The sequence below is a fragment of the Corvus kubaryi genome, unplaced genomic scaffold (genome assembly GCF_017639235.1).
Source record: "Corvus kubaryi isolate FWS band 111438036 unplaced genomic scaffold, C.kubaryi_AGA036_p1.0 37253, whole genome shotgun sequence".
Lineage (NCBI taxonomy): Eukaryota > Metazoa > Chordata > Aves > Passeriformes > Corvidae > Corvus > Corvus kubaryi.
This window is the reverse complement of record NW_024581075.1, coordinates 270,492-290,559: the sequence shown is the minus strand read 5'-3', so window position 1 is coordinate 290,559 and position 20,068 is coordinate 270,492. Positions and strand designations below refer to the sequence as shown.

General features: G+C 47.4%; 1 protein-coding gene across 4 annotated transcripts in view; it reads right to left on the bottom strand.

Annotated features, from left to right (window-relative positions):
• Positions 1–20,068, bottom strand: part of DIP2B (disco interacting protein 2 homolog B) — a 61,933-nt gene that overhangs the window by 27,587 nt on the left and 14,278 nt on the right. For 3 of the 4 annotated variants that reach the window (XM_042023662.1, XM_042023663.1, XM_042023666.1), the window contains exons 2-4: positions 6,884–6,955; positions 1,881–2,018; positions 1,245–1,370 (exon numbers count right to left, since the gene is read on the bottom strand). In XM_042023662.1, the coding sequence (XP_041879596.1) occupies positions 1,245–1,370; positions 1,881–2,018; positions 6,884–6,955 (336 nt within the window). Of the gene's footprint in view, positions 1–1,244; positions 1,371–1,880; positions 2,019–6,883; positions 6,956–17,983; positions 18,006–20,068 lie in introns of those variants that run through there. The other variant, XM_042023665.1, reaches the window with a different exon arrangement.

Sequence of the window (20,068 nt, the reverse complement as noted above, 5' to 3'; positions counted from 1 at the left end):
GCCCTTTCAATTGCAGAAAACAAACAAAAAGCCCAACCCCAAAACAAAACAGAGAAATCTACAGCAAGGAACTGCTTCCTGTGTGTCCCAGAGCACAGATACCTCAGCTGTCCCAAAACTGTGAACTGATTATTTAATTACCATGAAGCGAGCACTCAGGTCTTGAGATGTTGAGTCGTACATTGCTAAATACAAACATACCGGCAGCTTTGGCCTGAAATTTAGGTGTTCCTCAAAGTGATTTTCTGCCTACACTCGAGCGGTAAACCAAACTACCAAATCATGTTCTACCCACTTGCAGAGTGGAACGGAGTTAGGAGCTGAGGCAGAGGACTGGCTCCAGCCACGCTGTAAGTGCTGACCTCGATTCATGTGACTCCCACAGCACAGGATGTGCTGCAGTCCTGGACAAGTGAGCACAGAGCTGAGACCCAAGCAGACACCAGGAACATGCATCAGCCCCCCGGAGAAAGGAAGGGAAAAAGGAAGTGTGATAAAACAGGAAGTAAGGAGGAGGAGGAGGAGGAGTGACATGGCCCAGCAGAGCAGTTTCAGAGCTATGAATTCACCAGGGGATGTGGATTCATAACATTCGCATGACTTTGTCAATCCAAATGGCTGCGATGCTTCTGCACAATGAGACACAACATAGAAGTCATTGCCAAAAATCACACGGACTCATTTGTCAGTCAGTGCATCGAGCTGCTGGAAAACAGAGGGTTACTGATATCTGCTGCACATGCATCGTGACAGACACCATGTCATCCAAGGATTCTGCTGCAGCCAGTACATGGCAGGGGTGGGAAAAGTCCTGCAAGTTGTGGAATCCCAGCGGACCCCTCCGAGGTCCTTGCCCAGAAACAAACATCGCTGCAAGCCCTCCTCTTGTGCGCTGAGCATTAAACACGAATGAAATCAAGATGTGAATTATCCATCAGAAACGGGTGTGAGGGAAGCAGAAGTGGCCTCAGTCCAGGGCTGCTCAGCTCTGGCCAATTTGAACCATAGAACCATGGAATACCCTGAGTTGGACCCACAAGGACCATCCACGTCCAACTCCTCGCACAGGACATCCCAAGAATCCCACCACGTGGTTCTTTAAGAACTCTGGAAGAGAGGTCACTTCCCAGCCCTGAGAGAGGACTAACACACTCCCTGCAGGTGTGTGAAGAGCTGGAACACCGGCAGCACTGCAGCCCCTTGGTTTGGAAGGTGTGACCCTGGACATCCCGGCACAGCCTCACCTGGGGGAGTGCAGGCGTCTGCCGGGGACTGGACGAAGGTGGAGCGGCGCTTGGTGGGCATGGGCAGGGCCATCTTCTGCTCCTTGTGCTTGGCCAGCGCTGCCTGGACCGCTTCCGTGTGGATGTCTGCGAGAGGGAAGGGCACAAGCTGCCTTCAGCAAGAGCACAGCAGTTAGGGTTAGGGTTACGGTGCCAACACCCCGATCCGCCTGTTTGTGACATCCCCCTTTCAGCGCCTTCCCAAGGACTCTTTTCTGCCATCCCAGGAGTAGCATCACCTTTTATTCTCTTTTTTAAAACAAGGAAACTAATTGAGGTTCCTGAAGTTAGCGAGCTGAATGCAGGGCCAGGTTTGTTACTCTGGAAACTTCTGGATTAAGCTCATTACATCTTTGTGTAATTGCACCGAACAATTTGCATCAATCCAGAGTATCAGGGTGGCATTATTTGCTTTTTCTACTTATAAGGGGTTTTGATTCAGCAGCTGCACCCCACAGTCTGATGTTTCATTACAGAGAACCACCAAGACAGGACTTTCCATCAGCAGACATAATAATTTTGATTCCTTGAGAGGACACAGCACTTTCCTCCCCACGGAGAGGAATCCAGGGGAGGGACTCTTGTCCCTGCCCTTACCAGATCGATAACGTTCATCTCTGGCTCCCCCTGAGCGAGCTCGGTGGAATTTGGATGAGGAGGATGATGCTGAGGCTGGAGTTGCAGATGGAACGGGCATCTGAGGTCTGGATTCCTTCTGTAATGCTGGATCGACCCCTGGAAAACATGGAGCAGGAAATGAAAGGAGCTTTTTTGGACCACACTTTTCCCTTTTCCCATGACACCATTGTGGATGTCGGGAAGCTGGTTTGTCACTCAGTGTCCCAGTGACCAGCGCTTGTCATTGACTGGAAAACCAATAATAAACCAGCAGCAAGAGCCTTTGCTGTTCCCATTAATCACAAACCCAAGGAGACCTCCAGCTGTTCGGTTCTGGCTTTCAGCATGCCAAGTGCATGGCTTTATCATCCAGGAAAAGTTTGTTTTTCCCATTAAAACAGGGAGCAAAAGAGATAATCTCATAAAACACCATCATTTTACATAATTCAGCAAGAGCAACTCGGAATTGTTGCTACTGGAGGTTCAATTTTAAAATGAATCTGTGTGTCAGAGGGAAGTTTTGAAAACTAAAACCCAGGGGTCACCAGCTGTAATTTCACCTGGAGTCATGCAAAAACAAGAGCAGCTGCATCACCTAAGCATGTGCTGCTTCAGAATTCTCACAAACTACCAAAGGATCAGAGCAATGGAGAGAAAACCACAAATCCTGGGCTTCAATTCCAGTTACACCACCTTTCGAGGTGTGTGGTTTTAGGTAAACAACTTCAGGTGAGTGCCTTGAGCTCAGGGACTCACAATAACAGCAAATCACCCTGACCTAGCTGCAGGAGTCTCCACAGGATCACAGAATCCTTGAGGCTGGGAAAGCCCTCCCAGACCATCCAGTCCCAAAGCTGTGCCCAATCCCCACCTTGTCCCCAGCCCAGAGCACTGAGTGCCACCTCCAGCCCTTCCTTGGACACCTCCAGGGTGGGCACTCCAAACCTCCCTGGGCAGCTCCTGCCAAGGCCTGAGCACCCTTTCCATGAAACTCCTCCTAATGTCCAACCCAAACCTCCTGACCCCCACCTGGCTCCACCCTCCTGTTGGGGAGTTGTGGAGTGAAAAGGTCCCCCCTGAGCCCCCCTGAATCCCCCCAGCTCCCTCAGGATTCTCCAGCCCCCTCCCCAGCTCTGTTCCTGTCTCTGGACACACTCCAGCCCCTCAATATCTCTCTTGTAGAAAGACAATTTTTTAATTCCTCATCTTCCTTCATCCATCTCCTGTCCCTTCTAAAATCCCAAAGAGCAAAATATTACTGGAATATTATTGAATGTTAGAGCAAACTAACAACCCACTTAATTGTGGATTGTTAATGATTCTTTAAACTACCATGGCAAAAACTGAGAACCTTTATTTCTAGTTAAAGAGATCTGCTGGCCAGAAATCCTCAAACCAATTAGGGGGACAAACAATTATTCCACTGGGACAAACAATTCCCTTTCCACTGGTATTTTTTTGGATATGGTAACATATATCAGAGTCCTGTATTTGCTCATCAAAACACTCTCATCCCCTGTGCAAATGTGCAAGGGGCACAAAAAGCTGAATGGAAAAGGAAAAGAGATCTCTGGGGTTCAGGTGCAGGACCTGGGCTGCAGAGCAAGATTATAGATTCAAAATCTCAGTTCACCCACATCCAAAAGCATCAGTTTGTGTCCCTTCCTGTCATTCTGGAACACATTCCATTGGTAACCAGTTTAACATCTTTGTAGCATTTATTTGCCTTCATCAAACCCAGCAGAGTTTTATTTTGATCCAAAGACAACACAACTTCACAGACCAAACAGAAAAGCTTCGTGTTTTCTGATCACTCGAGTATTTACGAATTCAGGCACCCACTAGATGTCAGCAGCAGATTTAACACTATTTTAAATGAATTATTAAATTCATATTCAGTTCTCTTTCGTAAGTCTTGTAAAAGCCTCTCATCTCTCTGCGGGGCATCACAGGGCAAACATGACATTCCAGTTAGGAAGGGATCAGAGGTGGCTGTAAGTGACACGACACACAGAGAACAAGCTCTTTGTTTCAGTATTTTGCTCTGACACAATAACATGTTCCAGTGGCCTCACAAAGTGTTCAGACACAGAGGAGGAAGGAGTGTAAATCACTAATGGTTACACAACAAAGCAGCACAAGTGAGCCGAGCCTGGCAGGTGACAGGTGATTTATTTAGAGCTCCCTTCAGAATAATCCTGCTACAGCTGCACTTTCTGCTGGCAGAAACATGACAAATACGACAGAGAGATGGAAAATGAATTATTTTAGATTGGCTTTGAAGGATGCCATGGATCTGTTGACTGTCTTTAGTTTCTAATGAGAATTGACTGCTTTGTGATTCCTGCGTTTTGGTGAAGGGCCAATGATTCAGAGATTCAGAGACTGAACCATTAGAAGATCAACAAGGAGAAATGTTTGCATGAATAACAAGGAGAGCAAGTGCCACATGCACAAGGAAGCAGCTGCAAACGTGTCACTCTGCTGTCTGCGTACGGAATGGAACAGCAGTGCTGGGGCTGGACTGGCTACTCCTGGAAGATGTTTTTGTTCAAGCTACATACCCATAAGAACATGGAAATAACCAACTTGAGTCTCCAGGGCAGCCTTAACACACTCCCAGAACCCAGGGACACCTGGCCCAGCTTCAGGCACGGCTCCATGGGCTTCATGTGCTGCACTTGCTGCTGCCTCCCATCAAGGAGAACTCTCTGGAATTAGGGACTTCAGATTTTGGGATCTGCAGGTTGCAGAGACTTTTCAGGAGTTACCAGCTAGATGGACCTTAATGGATACTGCACCAGGAAAAAATGCATCTTTAGGTAATTAACAGTGCTGCCTTAACTCCAGAATAACGAGGCAAGCTCCCAGAGGCCATGTGAATGGAGCACAGATTGAGCAGTAAGAACCTCCTAAATTATCCTGCTGGCATGCCCTGACATGTCACCTTCCCTCCCTTCCTCTCATTCCACATCCATGAAATGGAGACACTCCATCAGCCAGTGCTCAGAGAAATGGCACTAAATGCCAGCACTAAGTATTTTGTTGCTGTTGTTGTTGTGGACTAAATTAATTTTTTTCTCATTACCAAGGTGACCTGATTCCCAATCCCTCACGCATGACTTCCACAGGGTTTTTACAACAGGAGATTCCCAGACACTGGGGCAGCTGGGTGTGAGATGTATAAAAAGCTGGAGAGCTGGGCTGGAAGGGCAATCAAACCTCTGGGTTAATTGGTGACCTCCATCATCCCTGGCCTCTGCCTGGACTTTGGCTCCACTGGCAGCTCTCAAAGCCCCACAATTAACGAGCCCAGTCTCGCCAAACACTTTTTTTCCCTCCTAATTAAACATTTTCTCAGACAGATCAAACATGTGCACAGTGCCAGGGTTGGGGCCAGGATTGTATCATCTTCAGCCTCCAGAAGACTCGGGACAAAAGCAGGGCTGCCAAGAGCTCCTGAACCACCCAAGGATTCCCCATTTCCTCCTCAGGCTCGAGATCTCCACTGGCACAAATGCTAGCCTGAGGACTGTAAAACCTGCTCAACAAATACATACTTATCAAGAGGGATTAGTCATGTGTATGTTCATTTTTGGTTTCTTTAAGTAACAGAAATAGATTTGATAAATAGGCAGCAACCAAGTTGCTGAGATTCCCATCACATCCTGCTCCAGGGAGTCCTCAGCACGTGGAGAGCTGTTCGTAACAAAATCTCCATTTTGAAGGCTAAATTACAATTTCTGCTTGCCTTGCTCCTTTCAGCACATGGCTCAGACAGAACACACTGATCTTTTGGGTATAAAACCCAACCTCAAACAAGGGAACGAGCCCCAGCTTGAGATGAATAAACAACCAAATGCAAGCTGAGAACCAGCTGGAGAGCAGGAACTGGGCAGTGGTTTGGGGTGGAAGAGTCTGGGAGTTGCCACATGACAACTTTATGTTCCCCCATCAAGTGCCTGAAGGGAGCTGCTGCCATTTCCCCCCAGTCCCGTGGTGTTGACGGGCAATAAATGCACTTTGAGCTTTTACTCTTTATCAATTTTTTTTTGGCAGTAAACCAGGCTCAGTAAATTCCAGTAGCTCCATTCAGGACTCCCCGTCACATCCAGTCACTGCCCGAAGTCAGAACCAGACACATCAGTTCTTAATGGCTGAACGTCTCAGCAGCTCAGTAACAATTATTCCGGGTAAGCCCCACAACAATGATTAGACACACATTCAGCCACGTCCTTCAGCTTACAATTCTACATAATTATCCCACACACGACCAGCTGAGTTGCTCCGGATCTCTGAATCAAAGGAAACCACTGCACCCAAAGGACGTGATTTCAGATACTCTGGTAAAATAAAGCAACAAATTATGAAAATCCTAACGTTTCTCCAACAAGGCATTAAGATGGCTGAAGGACACAGCACCGACCAACACTGCAGTTCAGACATTTTTGAGAATGTTTCCAGAATGGTTCTCAAGGAGCGTCAGGATTGATCCAGAGCCCCTGAGTTCTCAGCAGGCAAGGGAGTGGGATGTGATGGATGGATGTGGGCGATCACAGGATGCTTTGGGTTGGGAGGGACCTTAAACCTCATCCAGTCCCACCCCCTGCCATGGGCAGGGACGCCTTCCACTATTCCAGGTTGCTCCAAGCCCTGCCCAGCCTGGCCTTGGACACTTCCAGGGATCCAGGGGCAGCCCCAGCTTCTCTGGGCACCCTGTGCCACGGCCTCCCCACCCTCCCACAGCACTGCAGAGTCCCACCAACAAGCTCTGGAGCTGCCAGGAATCCCTGGAGCTCAACAGAAGACAAGAACTATAGACCCAATCCACACCCCCCCACACTGTCATGGATCAGCTCAGGAAACACCTACGGAACAGAATAATCCAGAGTTGGCAAATGGGATCTCAGTGCTCCATTCCACAGATCCCTTTAATGTCACAGCTCTACAAAATCCTGATTCCAGCCCAAACGAGGACCTACCTTGGGTTTGCGGAACATACGGAGCCAGCAGCTTTGCTCTCTTCTTCTCATACCCCTTCTGTGTGATGTCCCCTAAAAACAAGCAAAGAAAACTCATTTAATCACATTAGAATTTTTCAATTTGAGGTCTGCTTGCTTTTTTTTCAGTGCCATGAAAGTTTTACCTGAACACAGCTGAAGAAAACCTGAAACTCAATGAATCCAAGTACACTAGGATTTCAAAGCTCCATATTACAGAACTTCTGCAGTTTCCCTTGGGATCAGAGACCTACACTATCCACTATTTAAATGCAATAACTCGGATCACAGCAGCTATCTAAACGGAATATCAAAGCAGTGAAAACCTAAAAAGGGAAACTGGGAGTGCATGAAAATATTCTGTAACCACAAAACAACTTAGGCGAACAAAGTGGGATAATTCCCAACCAACAGGGGGAAGGGGAAGTGCAAATTCAGAGCCTCATCTTCAACTAATCAAACAGCAAACAAAGCGAGTCCACTCCAGCAGCTGCTCAGGGGGTCTCCAAAAACTGAGGCAAGGATGGGCAGTCAACTTCCAGACTCTTGGCCAGCAAGCACAGCCCATGATCCAGGTGCCAGGGCCTCACCACCCTCATGGGGAGGAATTTCTTCCACATATGTAACTTAAACTTCCCCTCTTTCAGTTTGAACCCGTTCCCCCTGTCCTGTCACTGCAGTTCCTGATGAATTGTCCTTCTCCAGCTTCCCTGTAGCCCTTTCAGACACTGGAAGGTGCTGTGCAGTCTCCACAGAACCATCTCTTCTCCATGCTGATTATTCCCAACTCTCCCAGCCTGTCTCCATAAGAGAGGTGCTCCAGTCCCTTTTTCAACTTTGTGGCCTCCTCTGGACTTGCTCCAACAGTTCCACATCCTTCTTATGTTGGGGGCCCCAGAACTGGACAGAGGACTCCAGGTGGGCTGTCACAAAAGCACAGCAGAGGGGAAGAATCCCCTCTGGAGTGATTATTATTAGAGTGATTACTCTAGAGATCAGAATAAGCATTTGTAAACTTTTCCCTCTTTTAAAAAACTAATCTGTCTGATCCTGGAGATGCACCATCTGGCTGCTGCCTTTTGTTTTAATTTCTCACATTACATCAGAACCACAAGAAAGACTGAAACCTTGGAGGGATTAAAACAAACAGCCCTGCAGCGTTTCAAGCCTCTTCGTAGCCTGCCCAGCACTTAGAACCTCCCACCTCCCGGAGATGGGGAGCACTCAAACTCACAGCACTAAGAAAACAGAATTATTTGGTATCAAGCTAAAATCAAGCCACAGTTATACGATGACAAGAAGTGAGTGATCACAAACAGGATGTTTTCTTTGCTGTGAGCCTGAACTGAGAGGGAACAGCCTCAGCCCCGGAGCAGCTCCGGCCTCAGGGTTTGCTCTGAACAGGATCCTCCTGCCAGTCCCCTCCTGCCGGCGCCGGGGGCCACACCACAAAAGGGGATTACAGGCTTCAGGCTCTAAGCCTCCCAACACCACCAGCATTTCTGCTAAAACATTCCAGCTAAGTGCCCAGTTGGGTTCCAAAGGTGATTTGTGAAATGCCTGGAAAGGGAATGGACTGCACTCCTTAGTGCTGGGCACTCAAACACCAGTGGCACTTGAAACATCCGAGACCAGGAGTTTCAGAGCTGGAGTGGGACTCAAACTTAATGGCTTCAAATTGACAGAGGTTTAGAGAAGATATCGAGAAGAAATTCCTCCCTGTGAGGGTGGGGAGGCCCTGGCACAGGCTGCCTCTGGATCCCTGGAAGTGTCCAGGCCAGGCTGGACATTGGGGCTTGGAGGAACCTGGGATAGTGGAAGGTGTCCCCTGCCCATGGCAGGGGGTGGAACGGGATGAGGTTTAAGGTCCCTTCCAACCCAAAGCATTCCATGGGTCTCTGACTGGCACTGCTCAGGGCAGGGTGTGCATCTGCACACAGAGTTTTATCACACTCCTCTAACACTACGTCTGAGTCAAGGCCCAACAAGTCCAAACAAATCCAGCAGCTGAAAAGGAGAATGTCCACGAAGCACTGAAATGCCAAGCAAAGCAGTAATTTTAGTGCCTGACTGCAATGCAGAGCTCAGGTGACACTCACCCCGCTCACCGGACAGGTACGTGCAGGGAGAGGGACAAACTGAGCTCCCATGTGGCCAAGGACGACGTGCTGAGTGACTGCAGCAGCTCTGCCCAGGTCTGCCTCCACTTTCAGAGGCAGTTTTCAGAAAATCATGGAATGTCATGAGTTGGAAGAGACCCCCAGGGATCTTCCAGTCCCACCCCTGGCCCTGCACAGACACCCCAACAACCCCACCCTGGGCATCCCTGGCAGCGCTGTCCCAGTGCTCCTGGAGCTCTGGCAGCCTCGGGGCCGTGCCCATTCCCTGGGGAGCCTGGGCAGTGCCTGACCCTCCTCTGGGAGAAGAACCTTTCCCGATATCCTCCCCTGGTCCAGCTCCAGCTGTTCCCTCGTGTCCTGCCACTGGTGACAGGGAGCAGAGATCGGAGCTGCCCCTCGGGATGAAGCTGCAGCCCCCAATGAGTCCCCTCAGTCTCTTCTCCAGCTGAACAGACCCAGAGCCCTCAGCCACTCCTCCAGACCCTTCCCCACCCTGTGTCCCTCCTTTGGACCCTCTGCAACAGCTTTAGATCTTGTTGATATTGTGGGACTGGAGGTGAGGCAGCCCCAGGCCAGAGCTGAGTGTGACCATCCCCTCCCTCGCCCGGCCAGTGACACAGGACCTGGCAGCCCCCAGGACAAGGTGACCCTCTGGGCTGCCAGAACACACATGTCCATTTGGGAGGCACACGGAGCCAGGGGATGGACACTGCAGGAAAACAAACACAGGTACACAGAGAAGGGAGGGGTTTCTCCTTATAAGCCAACCCACAGGTTTGTTCAGAGCTGTTATTCTGTGATTAACTTCTCCCCAAGATTTAATTGTACTCTTGCCATTGGTGGTTACACACTACATATAATGAAACATTTGCCACAGAAAATTGTTGGAATTACTAAGGAACACAACATATACAAATAATGTAAGTACATTATGAACAAGTACCAGAACTTTAACTACTAGTAGCATCCCTTTCTGTTTCACATGCTGGAAAGCAGAGAATTCTCTCTAATTACTTGTTCCACACCAATATCCCACCAAGAAAACAAACCCATCCACACTGGAATGCAAGCAGGGCCTGGTTCCCAGGCTCGCATTTGGAAATCTGAAGCCAAGGTGAGATACTACTGAGAAACAAGAAGGTAACTCAGGCCACAGCACTACTTGCAACCTCAGCTCCATGTGATGCACATCGTTGATATTATTGTTGTAAAAAGGATTCTCTGAGCATAAGCCAATGAAACAAATAAAAGCCTTATGTTACTTGGCAAAAGGAGAGAAGTTCCAAGGAGAAAAATTCAAGCAGTAAATATAATAAAGGTGATAGATTCCTGGGACTCCCTGGCAGTGCTCTATCTTCCTAGTGCTGAATTTCCAATTCCATCTGAATTTTCATGTTGTTATAACATAAAAAAATAGATCAACCATCCTGTTGACAAACAGGTTGACAGTCTCAAACACCTGCACAGGATTAGGAAATGTAAAGCCTCAATTTTGAGACCAGCCCTACTGAAGTGGAACTGGGCAGCAGGGACTGAAAGGTTTGGGGAAAGAGATAAATCCGAGTTCTTTCCAGAGCACCATCCACACAGGTGCGAACCAAACCACGATCACCTGAAATAAAGCTCCAGCAAGACACAGGGATTGTCCTTTTGGGAAAAACCTCATGTGCAGGCATGGGTGTAGAGTCACCTCATGGACATGATGATTTGACTACTGCAACCACAACTGTCACAACCAAATTAGCGTGTCCAGCCTTGGAAACAAGTGTCCCTTTGACACGTGGCACAGGTGGAATGAATTTGTTGAATAAATCCTCTTATCTGGTCATGCAGAGTCCAAATTTGGTACCAATCCACTGACACAGAAACAAAAGAATCACTAAAGAAAAAGTTTTCTTTCACCCTATTCCTTTTCTGCTGATCTACAGGAAATGGAAATGGCGAGATCTGGACACAAACGTGGACTTCCTCACGGAATATCACAAGTTACAGCCACAGGAAGAGCACCAGGACAATAGGGCTGCAGACTCTGGAACCATTCGCTCCTCTGACATAACCTTGGTCAAACAATAACTCCCCCTTCCACAAACAAAACACTCAGTGACACTTTGGGTGCTAAATTCTCCCCAGAGAGCTCAAAACCCACCCTGAGAACCACAACCCCTCTCCAGGCAGATGGAAGACAGGGCACTACAAAGAACCATCAGCAAAGCAAACGAGAGCTGATAATTCGGCTGTAAAATGGTGTTTGTTCATTCCCAAGGAAGAAATTAAAACATGAGCAGCTTTGAGACTCTCCTGGCTCCCTCCCAGCCACCATTTCTGTTCAGTTCACTCTGTATTTATCCATATCTGCCGTGAGCTGAGGCTGAGCCTCCCCAAGCTGAGGCCCTGCCCAGGAAATGGGGTTCTGCTCAAAGGGAAGCAGTTTTAGGGGTTTCAGAGGAAAGATGAGAGTGAGCTGAGCTGCTGCTGTGGTGGAGGAAGAGGCTCTTCTTCCTTCCTGCCACCTCTGCTGCAGCGACAGCTCCGGTGCAGCGACGTCTTCAGCTTCCACAGGTAAGCAGTGCCCTGGAACAGACCAGGTGTAAACACAGCCCCCCCACCACTACCATCGTCATCCGATTCTCCTAATTTCTTCAGAGGAAATACAGAATTGATCCTCAAATCCAAGAATGTTCTGATCGCTGGCAGTGCAAAAGGAAGGATGAGCTTGCAGTGGCAAAGACCAGGGAAGCCCAGGGAACAACACCTGATCAGCCTGGATGTCACACCTATATTCAAATCCTGATCAGCCTGGATGTCACACCTATATTCAAATCCTGATCAGCCTGGATGTCACGCCTATATTCAAATCTAGCACCAGAGGAGCCCAGAGTCCCCGGAGCCTCACTCCCCGCCCGGCCCGGCCGGTGACGCCAGGCTGCTTTTCAGCAATTAGCGTTGATGATCTGTTCTAACCAGTGGTGCTCAATCAGTGCAAGGTGGTAACACCCGCTAATCCTGCTAGCTCAGACAATGCTCCTCTTTCAACATCCCTGCTCCCCTTCCCCCATGGAATGAGAACACTGAATCATTTACTGTCTAACAAAACCATAATTACTACAGTGGAGAAATTAAGGAAAATGATCACGTAGGGCACAGCATCTCCCCAACAAAGCCTCCAAACACTGGGCTGCAGCAAGGAAAAGATTCCAATTGGAAAGCACTTTGTGTGTGTTTAAAAAAATGTTTGCATGCTTTAAAAAAAAAAAAAAAAATCTGTTGATGTTTCCAACAGTTTGTGCTACCAGGGAATCCTGGTGGTGCTTCTGGAACTTCCATTAGCCCCAAAGCACAGACAGCTACTCTACTAAAAGCAAACATGATAAAAAGATTATAACAAAAATAATGGAATTATTCTATTATCACTGCTGCATCTGGATTTCAGGTCTGACCCCTATAAATGACCTGATGACTTGGCCTTTCTTGCCTACTCCCCTGCTCACATCCAGGCACAGGACAGGAAACATCTCCCCGTGGTTTCATCAGCTCGAACCTGCTCTGAAAGAGCAGAACACAGAGTCTGGGCCTGCAGGCTTGAGTCTGGAGTGCCAACACCGAGACAATGAAGACCAGCAGTGCTGCTGAAAGTCCAAAATGTTCTTTTGCTGCATGTCACCTCCAGATAAGGCCTTTCAAGTGTGACTGGAGTGGGAGGTAGCACGTTTGAGAAAGCCAAAGTGAGGACTAAGTGCACTTGTGGCCTAGGCAAAAAATGGGCACAACATCGGGCCAGCACTTAGCAAGAAATGCTGTATGTATTTACATTTTATGTATTTACAGCTGGTTTCCACCTTTCTTAAAGAAGAAATTCCTCCCTGTGAGGGTGCTGAGGCCTTGGCACAGGTTGTCCAGAGGAGCTGAGGATGCTCCATCCCTGGAAGTGTCCAAGGCCAGGCTGGACAGGGCTTGGAGCAACCTGGGATAGTGGAAAGTGTCGCTGCCCATGGCAGGGGGTGGGACTGGATGGACTTTAAGTTCCCTTCCAACTCAAGCCAGTTTGGGATTCTGTGATTTTCCTGGAGAACTGGAAACTTCTAGACATCCCACATTCTCCCCAGTGGTTTTACTGAGGGTTAAAACTGGGATATCTTCACTCCAAGGCTTCAGCAACCCAAAACACAACATTTAAACCTTTTTTTCTAAGGCCGTGTGCTCAAATAGACTGTACCTGTGCAATGGCCTTAAACTCCTCCTACCACTCTCAGCTACAACTGCAGCACAAAAACTGCATTTGAAACAAGTTTAGACAATTGCCTCGTTCTGTTTGAGGCCAAATGATGATGCAGCTTCAAAGATTCCCTCCTCCTTCCTTTGGGTGAAGCTGTATATCAGGTTTCCTTCTTGGAGATAATAGCAAGGTCTGTGAACTAACAGTCTTCCAGAAAAAGTCTGATTTCTTGAAAGAAATAACACCTTACTCCCCGTACTTGTCACCAAACAACCAGCGCAGGTTTGGGCTCTGTAGTTTCCCTTTAACAGCACCATTGTATTCCCTGGAGGAGCATGAATAGGGCACTGAAAACCCAGCCAGGCTCACAAAGCTGTGTTTGTTGGGCACAAGCATTAGACTGCTACAGCTTCGGTGTTAGAAGTTTCACAGACAGATCAGCTCCAGATTAATTTACACACACAGAACAAGCCGACTTGGCTGCAGCACTGTGGGGGCTCTGTTCTGCAGTTCCAAAACCCTTTTCTAAAGGCTTAGGAGTGTTGTTTTACCAAATTAAAACTATTTTAATCTCAACATTTATTATTTCTAAAGAATTCCATTCAAGATGAGGTTTCTGTGGCACGGCTGCCCTGTGTTCAAGGTCTGGGTCATGCCAGGTCACAAGGTGCTCTTCGCCCCGGGTCACTCACTGGGTACCATAAACCTCAAGGGCTTTTTTGTTGTTCTAACTTTAAGCAGTAAATCCAACTCCTGAAACTACACCGAAGAATCTCTTTATCTTTCAGCAGCATTTCCGAGTTGCAGCAGATCCAGTGTCCTCGATTCACCCGTCTGCGCTGTGTATTTCCAGCTGTAATCTTCGAGGCCATATGCGATGCATCACCAAGTGGGTGAGCTAAGGACAGGGTCCAGTTCCCCCTGTACACCTGGGCTGGGGGCACCAGCGACAAGGAGGTGTCACCAGCTCAACCTCAGCTGCAGACCCTCCCTCTCCCACACAAAGACACATCTGGGAACTTAGCACCGGCATTTCTGCTGAAAATAGCACTATCCACGGTCAGCAAAATGAGTTCTCAGAGGCTTTGGGAGCTAGGACTGGGAATAAAGAGCCTCTCGTGGGTGTAACTGTGCTCTGGTTGATTCTTCTCTCACAGCAACAGAGAACGTTGCTCACAGTGACCGTGTGTGGCTCATACAGCATCACCACGTCCTGGTATCTCTATTTAAAGTTCATTTAAAGGATGTCCTCAGGTACATTGGTCAAACGGCCTCTTCTTCACCTCCGTGTAAGAACTAAAGAGCCAGAAAGACTTTGCCTTTCAGATCCTCAGCTGGGACAACGGGATGCAAAATGCACTTGTGCATCAGGAGGAATTTCTTCATGGAAAGGGCAGTTAGACATTGAAAAGGGCTGCTCAGGGAGGTGGTGGAGTCCCCAGCCCTGGAGGTGTCCAGAAAATGACTGGACGTGGCACTCAGTGCTCTGGGCTGATGACAGGGTGGGGATCAGTCGCAGGTTGGATTCGATGACCTTGGAGGGCTTTTCCAACCTCAAGGATTCTGCGATTCTGTGATCAGCCACAGAAATCATGCTGCCAACGCACAGCTAACATCTACCTTTCCAAAAGGTAAAATATTTTTTAAAAGGCTTCAAAGACTCTTGAAGAGAAACTCTTAAAACCTTCCAACTCCATGAGTAAATTGTGTTAGGCCTGATAACCCGAAACACAGGCTCTGCTCAACTGCCTCCAACAAACACCTGCAAAATCCAATCACCAAAGTCAACTTTATATGAGATACTCTATTGTGAAGTGCAGCCGTAGAAATTTTACGTTACCCATAAAATTTACATGCAGCACATGCACATAAACAGTTGAATTCCATATACAAATAATAGGTCTTCCATGTAACCCCATCCTAGGGATAAAAAGTAAAAATCCTTTAAATAGCTACAACTTGTCATTGGGGAAAAACACGTTTTCCCTCCCGAATGCAATGAAGCCAAGACTTTGCCACAAACAGGATTTTACAAAATCTGTTCAGGAGAAATGTTTTCATCTATTTTTAACACGCAGTCAGTGAGAACCATGTGAGTTGAGAGGCAGGAGCACTGCAGAGTTTTAACAGCAGCCCTGCACCAGAACAATCTACAGGAGGGGACACGCACAGTGTCACATACACGTACCCAAGAACCAGCTGAGCTGAGTAAAGCAAGACAACTCCCAGCTGAAGTGATTCTGCCCTGAACAATTCTTTTTGCTGACTAACCTCCTGCTCACAGACACCAGCAGAAATTCCCAGGTGTTCAATCCCCAGCACAAGTGCAGACCTCGCACTCTCCCACCAGACTGAAAAGCAAAGTTTCCCAGGAAATGACTAAACTGTGACAGCCCTGTGATTCAGCACTTGATTCAGGCAGGTAGAGCATTGTCTCTCCTCCAGGAATTATTTGAGCTGTGAGTGCTGATAACGCTCTCCCAGGAGTTGCTTGTCCAGCTCAACGATGAGAGATTATATACAAACTCTGCCTGTTCTCGCAGCCTGCACTTTCTACATGGCATAGACAAGTGTGGACAGATGATTTTCCAAATCAAGCCTGGTTTTAGCCCAGGAATACAAACAAAGAGATTAAAATAGAAGTTACTGCAGGTTTTAATCCTGTGCGTGACTCCTGTCGCCCACCTTTTCTTGGCTCTCAGGTGTCAGTATTTAATAATTCTGTTGACTTCAATTTTTAACATAAGCCAAGTGCCACAGGGACTCCTTGCTGGTAACTCTCCTCCCATCCTGACTCCGCAGCAACACCATGTCCAGCCATACCAAAAGGCAGTTTGGATACACAGCCCGGTTCAATCCAGCCGGACCTGAAGTTACTTTTCCTAATCAAATCCTAGATTCTTGAGTAAGATGCAAGAAGAGGAGAAGAAAGAAGAGCAATTATTGCCCTATCTAGTGATCAAACACACCTGCTCACACCAAGGATTCAGCAACTCTGACCTGCCCTTAAACAGAGCACAGAAACGAACCCAGTTGGCACCTCACCCTGCGCAGTAATTATGTATTTCCAGATGGGATAATGCTATTCCAAGTCACAGTGCGATGAGGTCAGTGATTATGCATGATGAAACAAAGAAAGAGAACTTGATGGAGGCATTAGCACTTACAAAATCCCTCCTCAAACAAAACCCAACTAAAAATTGAACCGACCAAGTACAGTGAAAAATCAATCGCAAGAATGAATCTTCCAAAAATCGAGAGGTGAGATACATATCCCACACCCCTCCTGCCCTGGTTTTCCTAAAGAGCCAGTACCAAGAGTGTGTTCATAAGGACATTACTCCCTTTCCATAGAAAATGCAGCAGAGAAAGTGGAGGCTGCTCAAGAGAACAAAATACGTTGTTTCTCCCAAAGCGCTGAAATCTGAAACAGAATCCCTAGTCACTGCACTCCCAAGAGCTCACTCGAGGACAGTCACTATTAAACAGCATTAGTCACCAGAGCAGGATCCCACTACTTAAAGGCAAAGCAATACAATTATTAAACTTTTACCAGCCTCCAATTAGTGTGCGACACCTGTAATTTGACTGGCGGAGACTCCCACCAAATTCCCGACGCGTTCCTGACGGAGGCAGCAGCAGCAGCTCTGGGAGCAGCACAGAGCCAGGCTTGGGTTTCCTACTCATTCCCTTCAAGCCTGACTAGTGGGAACCAAAACACCTTGTTCAATACCCTTGAACCTGCTCTGCACACCCCCATCCCAACACGATTCTGTATCCCTGGGAACGGGAGGCTGCCCCACAGAGCGGGTACAGCTCCTCCATGCAGACACCAGGCCAGCTTTCCTGCGCTCAACAGTACAACCCATTCAAGTCGGCTACAAGCCTGGGAAAGCAGATTTAAATAGACAGAGCAGAAGAAAAATGTCCTGCGCAGCATGGCATGAGCAGCAGATTCCAGGCCCTGCGCTCAGTCCGGGCTGTGTGAAGCTTTCAGTTGTGTTTACATCAGCATCCACGGCTCCTCAAAGAATGGCACTGCTAAGGAAACCCTGTTGGCACATCACCAGCAGGGCTAAGAAACCCCGTTATCCTGTCAGCTGCAATGCTCTTTACAAGAAGGATCACGCGAGGAGCAACTTCTGTTCAGGGCTCTTTGGGCAGAGTCAATGTCTGCTCCAGCAGCGCTTTGTTCCTGCTGCGGAGCAGGATGTGGCAAGATCCTTCTCATGTGAAAGCCTTTAAGCTGCGTGGAAGATCAAAATAATGAGCCAAACTCAGCAGCAAAGAGGAGAACCCTCCAAGCTCAGCCCAACAACCCAGCTGCACTTTGCAAACCCACCCCAAAGTCACTGAACTCGGCTACTTCAGCGGAGAATACACTTTTCTCCCAGCACGCCCACTCCTCCTAATTAATAAAGCACATTAATAGTTCTTCAAAAAGAATGACGTTCAGTTTTTGGTGCAAAGTGGCCTTTTTAAGTAGAAAAAACATCCTTTTACCATGAAGAGAAGGAACAGTCAATTTACTGCCCTCGTTACACAGGATATTGTGCTATCACCCTGATATTTCTGTTGTTCCAATCACCAACATCCTCACACATGGAATTTTCCTGCCTTCTGTCAGTACATCACTGCTGTCAAAACGTATCTTCACAGAACAGGGAGGTCATATATCCCCTCCACACTGACACCAGTGGACCTTGAACCAAAATAAACAGGCCTGAAAGTAAGAAAGATCTTACTCACCAGCCATCTCCAAATCCACAACTACTTCTGATAGAGAATTTTCCTCCCGTTGCCTCTCTGAGGGTGCAATATCTCCTCTTCCAATTTAAATAAACTGATTTCTCAAATGTCTCGCTTGTAGAAGGAAGGAAGTATGGAGAAATCAGCAGGATTATTTAAGAACACACAGTCAGCAACTTGACAAAAACTAAAAGAACACAAACGAAAGGGGCTCTCATGTGCTGAAAGGCAACCAGACCTGCCCTCATGTCCTGCACTGCTCACTTGACCAGCATGTCTTGAACTTGGAAAAGAAGGAACTATTTATGTCTAGTGACAGGGAAAAGTTCCACGGTGTATTTGCACTAACAAGGTGCAACCTCTCCAAGATTATTGTAAAAACGGGTCCAAAATGATGAAATATTTATATAAACTTCTAACCCCATAACAGCAGTATGAATAAGCAGATTTCAGCCCTAACCAAGTGAAAGCTGGACACTGGCACCAAAACACTGCTTGGCACTGCTTGGCTTTGGGATGCACAAGTCCAGTATCAGGGCCTTCTGTGCACAAAGTGAGGGGGAAAACACCCAGGGATGGAGGAGCTGAGGGTTTGTTTGGAAGCTGCTCCTGCCCACAGAGCAGAGCTGAGGAAATCCGTGTTCCCCACTGCAGAGTGACAACACAGCCTGGTTTCCATGGGCAAGGAAAGTATTGCTTGGATGGGACACAGCACTTGCTTGGCTGGGCTCAAACTGGGGAAAAGTAAGAACTGCTGGTTCTATTTTCTGGTTAAGATTATGGGGAAGTTGAACAAGAACAAGATGAGCTTCTTAAAAGTATTTCAGTAATAAATCAAAACAAATAAACCCTACTTCCACACCATAAGTGAATCCAAATGCTCTCTCCAGTTGTCCTCAGATACACTACCACAGCAAGCAGCCTGACAAATCTGCTAAAAGCCTTAAGAAGCCTAAATTAAATATTCATACTCTGAAAATGATGAAGCCAGCACAAAACCTCGAGTCTCTTTTGCCACTCTGGCTCTGTGTAGCCCAGAGCAAGAGATGAAAGATTCCCTGCAATCTGGGATGCCGAGCTGGAATCTCCATGAAGGAGAAGGACACTGCTAGCTCTGCCTTCGGGAGTTCAGCGTTGAGTTTGCCACTTGGGGATTTTCCTGAGATGCTCCCTTACCTCTCTGTTACCTAATAGAGAACTATCCCCATTTCCTCCAATTTAAGGATCACTGGTTGGTCAGGTTTTAATAACAACCTGAAAAGATTTGTCGAAATCTTCTAAAAAATCTTTTAATTGAATGATGACATCAATTACTTAATTTTAATGAGAGTGAGATCATATTTTAATTTTCCATTCTGCATTAAATTTCAAGCAAAGGTGACTGTGCAGTTTCTCTCAGCAATAGCCAGTGTCCGTCCAAGCTGGAAGCAGAATTACTTTCAATAACAAACTAAACTTGATTGCCTTATTTCCCATTAGTGCTTAATTCTACAGAATTATCTTGGGTTTATTACTATGCAAAAAGACACGTAAATCCTCCAACTTACTCACTGAAAACAGAAGCCCAACTTTGAACTCTCTGGTTCTCACAATAGGAAAAAAATCCTGCCAGCTAAATTCTCTCTAGGCATGGACAGCGCAGAATTTAATACACAACTCTGAAATGCCCAAGAAAAACCCCAAACCTACCAAAAAATGAGACAAAACGAATGCATGACCTGAAAAAACAAGGTAAGAATTGCAGAGGGTGTGAAATTAGACTTGTCAGTCATTTGTGGGGACCCCGAGGTCTTCACATCATCCCCGATGAAAAAGGCAGGATGGAGGCCACGGATGGACACAGGTGCACTGGGCAAAGCTGCTGCTTCAGCTTCACAGGGTGACCCTGGCAGAGTTACTGGACATCTATGGCCCAATTCCACCTCTGCTTAGGCTGGTAAGGAAGGCAGGGACTTTCCAGGCCTCTCCCTCTCAATCTCTGCAGGAGCCCCACCTCTTCTAAACCTGGAAATCCTACACAACACTGTGGGTTGCCCATCTAAGGATCATCCTAAACCTGGAAATCCTACAGAACACTGTGGGTTG